Source organism: Anarrhichthys ocellatus, unplaced genomic scaffold (assembly GCF_004355925.1).
Source record: "Anarrhichthys ocellatus isolate YVR2014 unplaced genomic scaffold, GSC_Weel_1.0 scaffold26, whole genome shotgun sequence".
NCBI lineage: Eukaryota > Metazoa > Chordata > Actinopteri > Perciformes > Anarhichadidae > Anarrhichthys > Anarrhichthys ocellatus.
In genome coordinates this window covers 2,194,962-2,200,094 of record NW_022280056.1, presented here as the reverse complement: position 1 = coordinate 2,200,094, position 5,133 = coordinate 2,194,962, and the positions used below count along the sequence as shown (strand labels likewise).

General features: G+C 44.4%; 1 protein-coding gene across 1 annotated transcript; it reads right to left on the bottom strand.

The window, feature by feature from the left end:
• Positions 1 to 35: 35 nt before the first annotated feature.
• Positions 36 to 3,044, bottom strand: uncx (UNC homeobox). Its single transcript, XM_031862254.1, has 3 exons — positions 2,696 to 3,044; positions 2,003 to 2,178; positions 36 to 1,211 (listed from the first exon to the last, which is right to left on the bottom strand). The coding sequence occupies exons 1-3, from the start codon at positions 2,952 to 2,954 to the stop codon at positions 201 to 203; spliced, it is 1,446 nt and encodes a 481-aa protein (XP_031718114.1). The 5' UTR covers positions 2,955 to 3,044; the 3' UTR covers positions 36 to 200.
• Positions 3,045 to 5,133: the final 2,089 nt, after the last annotated feature.

Here is a 5,133-nt window from a genome sequence, read left to right as displayed (position 1 = left end):
AGAGAGAGAGAGAGAGAGAGAGAGAGAGAGAGAGAGAGAGAGAGAGACAACATTGTCAAAATAACAGCAAAGTGGGGAAACGCAGATTAGATGCGAAGATGTGCTTGTGGTTAAGCTTTGGCCTAATGAAAGGTGTCGTTTAGAGGCTATATATCAGTGTGATTCTGCTTTCCCCCCTCTTTTTTTTTACCCCCAACGATTTATTCCATGTCGACATCTTCTTTAAAGTCTGTCTTTGTTTCCGCTGGACTGTCAGTGAGGACACACTCGAGGTTGTCAGGGTGGTCCTTGATCTCTAAATGCTCTTTTCTGTCTGCATCGGCAGGCTTAATGAGTTGTGGACTGTGTTCGCTGCAAATAACAGAGGTCTGAGTGCTTTTGCCAGTGGAAAAGGCGGCCCTGTGCGGGCTGCTGTGCGGTGAACGTGTCTTTTCCTCTGATCCCACTTGTCCCTTTCGCGAGGCGTCTGCAGAGTCCGGCGAGCTGCTCCTACATCCCGCAGAGCCGCTGCAGCGGACACCGGACTGGTTTCTCTCCGCCGGGGTGTCACTGTCAGAGTGAGCTGCTGCTGTTGTGGTCTTTAGGGCAGTTTGAGGAACTATGAATCCAAGCGGCTGTGTGATGGGATAGAGCAGGAAGTGTCCCTTCCCTATCAAAGGCCGTGAGGAGGGTAAGGCCGCGGGGTTGCGTCTCGGTCTGGAGTCCGAAAGGAGGCTTTCGACGCTAAAAGGGTTGAGTTTCTGCACGCTGGAGGCGCTGTTGTTGGAGCACAGGCTTGACCGGTGGCTGGCGTCGGGCGAGTCCGGCTCGGATCCGCCAGCATCCCGGTCCAAGTGTCTTTGGTTGTGGTTTGGGTCATGGAGAGGGTGAGGTGTTTGGTCGCAGCTCGATTGCGTGTGGTTCCCCCCCAAGGAGTCAAAAGGCGGGCCCGTGTGGTCACTGTCGGTCACATGCGACAACCCGCTGTCGCTGTCCGACCCCGGGGTGTGAAATAAATCCCCAGCAGCGAGCCTGTTCTGGGACTTGAGCAGCCGTCGCTCCTGCTTGCGTTTCTTCTTCTCCATCCTGTCCAGCTCTCTCCGGGCGATCTCATCGGGGTCCATGGGCTCCCCGCTGCAGGTGGTGGGGTGGGCGTTGTGAGCAGGTCGACCTGGACCTTTCTTTGTGTTCTCCTTTTTCCTCCATTTGGCTCTGCGGTTCTGAAACCATACCTGCAGAGAGGGGAAATAAAAGTGGGAAACGTGTGTAATGTTGTGTCACTGCAAGGGGAAAATTAATTAGAGCAAAAATTGTTAGTGTTGTAACAATACGGTAATTAAGCAAATAGTGAGGTTGCACCTTGCTCTTGCTGTTCTCCATGCAGGCCTTTAATTAGGCCTTTGATTAAGAATCTGTGCACAGGCAAGCTACAATAAATTAGGCTGAAGCTTAACAAAATAGGCTTTACATTTAGTTAAAGTATAGGTCAGATTTACAGCTCTAAATATATATATATATATATATATATATATTTAAATTAGCTTAAACTTATTGCTATTTTCATTAGCAATAATATTCTTCTATAAGATGAGGTAGGTCGGGAAATTCACAATTGAGGTCAGTATACACTGAACATATATGGTATTTTTCGTTATTTAAAATTATTATCATATATTAGACAAATATAACGCCATAATTTGTGAAAAAATTATGTCGTTAAAAAATGTGTAAAAGGTGTGTAATTAAAATTGATTTATTGGACTAACATAACCCATGAAAGGTCAAACCACACACATCCATCTAGTGGGTCCTTATGGTTAGTATTTTTTTATTATTACAAGGGGTACGTTATGACCCAAAATTAATACATGAAGGATACTCTGATGGTTTTTTAGGTTAGTTATGACCAAGCAATTGAAACGTCTAGCCTTTGTCATGAATGAATAATAAACAAAGGAATAAAGAAACACACACACACACACAAGCTTAAAATGATATGTGAGGGAACAAAATAAATATTTACCTGAACCCTTGATTCTATCAAGTCCAATCGAAGAGCCAGTGCCTCCCTCATGAAAACGTCGGGATAGTGGCTCTCATTAAAAGCCTTTTCTAATTCCTCCAGCTGCCAACCAGTGAAATTAGTGCGAGTTCTCCGTCTCTTGCAACCGGGTCCATCTTTGTCTGGGTCCCCCGAGTCTGACAGCAGAATGAGAATAAATGTGCACAGCCTGCATTATTATTATTATTTTTTGTAATAACCACATTTCAACACAATGCTAACTGGACTAGTTTCATGCATATGCGGCTAATTCTGCAAACTTTAGAGCTGAAGAAGGTGATCGCGTCTGAGATGTTGCAGTCGGTACACACACACACACACACACACACGCAGCCTGCAGCTTCTAACAAATCTGCCGTCTTTTTATGAAACCTTGCGATGTTAACACGGGCTTTCCCTCGCTCTAGTATTTCCTGACTTGACAGGAACATTGTTTTCGCTTGTGTACATCTTCAGCTTTCGGAGAAGGGAACGAAGTGGGAGGAAGAAGAACGCTCCTCTGGCTGCGTTTGTGGTTCGGCGTGCCCTTTAAAAAAACACACCACCAAGACGACAACTTGTATCGCAATATCCTGTCTTTGTGTCTTTCTGTTTTTGTCTCAGTGCAAACAGCCGGCATAGACGTTATTGTGCAGCGCATATAATGTGGCTTACCTGTCAGTTTGTACTGCTGATTATCTCCATTCATCCCGCAGCCCGAAGACAAGAGGGGGTTGGAATTACCCACCGAAGCCGTGCAGGAACCATTAAGTAATCCGTCTATTGAGAAGGGAACCGCGGACGCGGATTGAAGTTGATGCCCGGCTAATTCGTAAACGTGATGGTGGCTCAGATGGTACGGGAAGCCCACCATCCCGCCGAGTGAGCCACCGAACTGGGCGTGAGGTGCATCCAGTATCCTGCTGTCCATCATCCCGCAGGCAAAAGGAAACGACGTCTGGAGGCCGGTGATGGGAATTTAAAAAGCATGCAGTGAGTGTGGCCAACGAGTAGGGGACATGATGTGAAGGGAGGGATGAGCTGTACTTTATCCACATGAACCTCCCAATAATTAGCCCAGGCTCTGGGAATATGAGACCCAATGAGAGGCGGTAATGGACGCTGACGTCAGAGACGCGCTCCGCAAACGCTCCCCGTATCGATTGCTAATTAAAGCTGACATCCACCTCAATAAACAATATCAGAGCTGTCACAACAAGACAGGAGGGCTTTGATAAGAACTACATCGCAACTACACGGGGGACCCACCGGGAGGAAGGGCTCACTGAATCCCGGGAAGAAAAGGCTACAGGCGGATAGGTTGGGCCAGCGGCTCCGGGACTTTTTGTTCAGTGGCGGAGCTGCAAATAGAGGGATAGTGGACCAATTGTTATATCACACTTTATCACACTTTATCCAAGTTAAAGCCATAGCGGTTTATACTAATCATTATTATTTTTGAAATAGTGTATGGTCTATTATTGTGTTTGTATTGGCACACCACTTTGTTAGGTAGCAGAAAAAAGTGAAAACTTATTTTTATTTTATTGTATGGAAAAACTACAATAATCACATATTGTTCTCAAAATATTCCTTTCTCCTTCTCTGGACTGCAGGTCCCTGCGCCACACTTTGGGATCCACTGAGTTAAGATAAACCCCACCATGTCACGCATGGATCATCATTTAAATACATTAAACCTTTACAATCAGACAGGTCCACGTGCAGTGCGTAAAACAAATATAGCGATTGTTGAGTTATGGGTGTATTTAAAAGGGGAGCTGAGATATGGCTAAAAGGCACAAAGCAAACGGGAAACTATAATATTTTACTGTTTACAAGGCTCCAGTTACGACCAACGCTGTGTCTACTAAATATATGAGTCAAATAAAGGAACTACTAAAAGGACAATATAATCCAATGACGAAATAGCAACTAAACAGTATTATGCATTACAGGCATCCACAACATTTCCTGTCAGGGAACTAAATTGGAAAGCTCCTCCACTTGTGCAACCCCTGCACTCACTATGTGACTAGCCTATCTGCTCATTAGGTTTTCAAATAATTAATTCGACTTTATTTATCCCATGTCTGGCGCTGTCATAATGTTAATCAGAGTTGAAATTTCGCACCCCACTCATTCCCTGACCCTTGGCACCCGGATTGGCATGTTGTAATAACCTGAATCTCTCAACAGAAGCTGCGATAATTGTTACCCTATTAGCATGCAAATTGTTTAATTAATATTATTATGAGGAAGTATATAATCCGCTCGTCACTTGACCCCCAAGCCCAAATAACAACCCTCTGTATTTCAGCGTGTAGCCTTACATTTTAATGAACTCCTCAGAAATGATCTCGCCCATTTATCCATCTTCCTCTCCAGCAGTGGGCTCGTCTTTGAAGCGTTTCCCTCTTTGTATTTTAACTTTAATTTTAACGCACACGGACAAGATCTTATGAATAATTCGTCCCCACTCATTCCTTTCTTTCCTTTCTTTTTTTTGAACATCTAAAATTCAATAATTGCTTTTCGTTCATTTCCAAGCATATATAGGCTGTCCCCACCAACTCGGGCGCACACAGGAGCTCAATGAAAGGCAGCCCTTGACACAGTCTCCAGAGACGTTGCATTTAAATCCGTTTTTCTACAACCGGGTGACATTGTCAGATTCTAGCTTTAATTAACCCGATAATAAGGCGAACAAGGCCAGCGTTCAGTCGCGCTGTTGCTCTGCCTTGTTACCTTTTTATAACTGGCTCTTTTGGCAGCTCTTCAGAGGGAGAAATAATAATAAAAAATGTGTTGTTTTTTCTCATGGAGAGTTCTGAGTCGTCTGTTGCAGCTGGACACACCGTCTTTATTGCATTTATGTATTGTTGATCTGAATCAATAAGAGCACAGGGGGCCTATAGACTAATTGATTCAACTTTCCATCCAAACAGATGAATTCCAGGAGGGCTGAGAGATCATGATACACCTGAGCTCAGATCAGTGGGATTCTCTTACAGTGCTGGGTGTAAATAAAAATAGATTATAGGCTTTGACTTTACAAGGGAATGGGGGAGCATGAACTATAAGGATATAAAAGCCTAAAATGTGCATTTGTG

Coding starts and splice junctions, on each gene's coding strand:
- uncx (XM_031862254.1), bottom strand. CDS start 2,954: ATGATGGACAGCAGGATACTGGATGCACCTCACGCCCAGTTCGGTGGC. Junction 2,179..2,695: donor TCAGCAGTACAAACTGACAG/GTAAGCCACATT, acceptor TTCTGCTGTCAG/ACTCGGGGGACCCAGACAAA. Junction 1,212..2,002: donor TGATAGAATCAAGGGTTCAG/GTAAATATTTAT, acceptor CCCTCTCTGCAG/GTATGGTTTCAGAACCGCAG.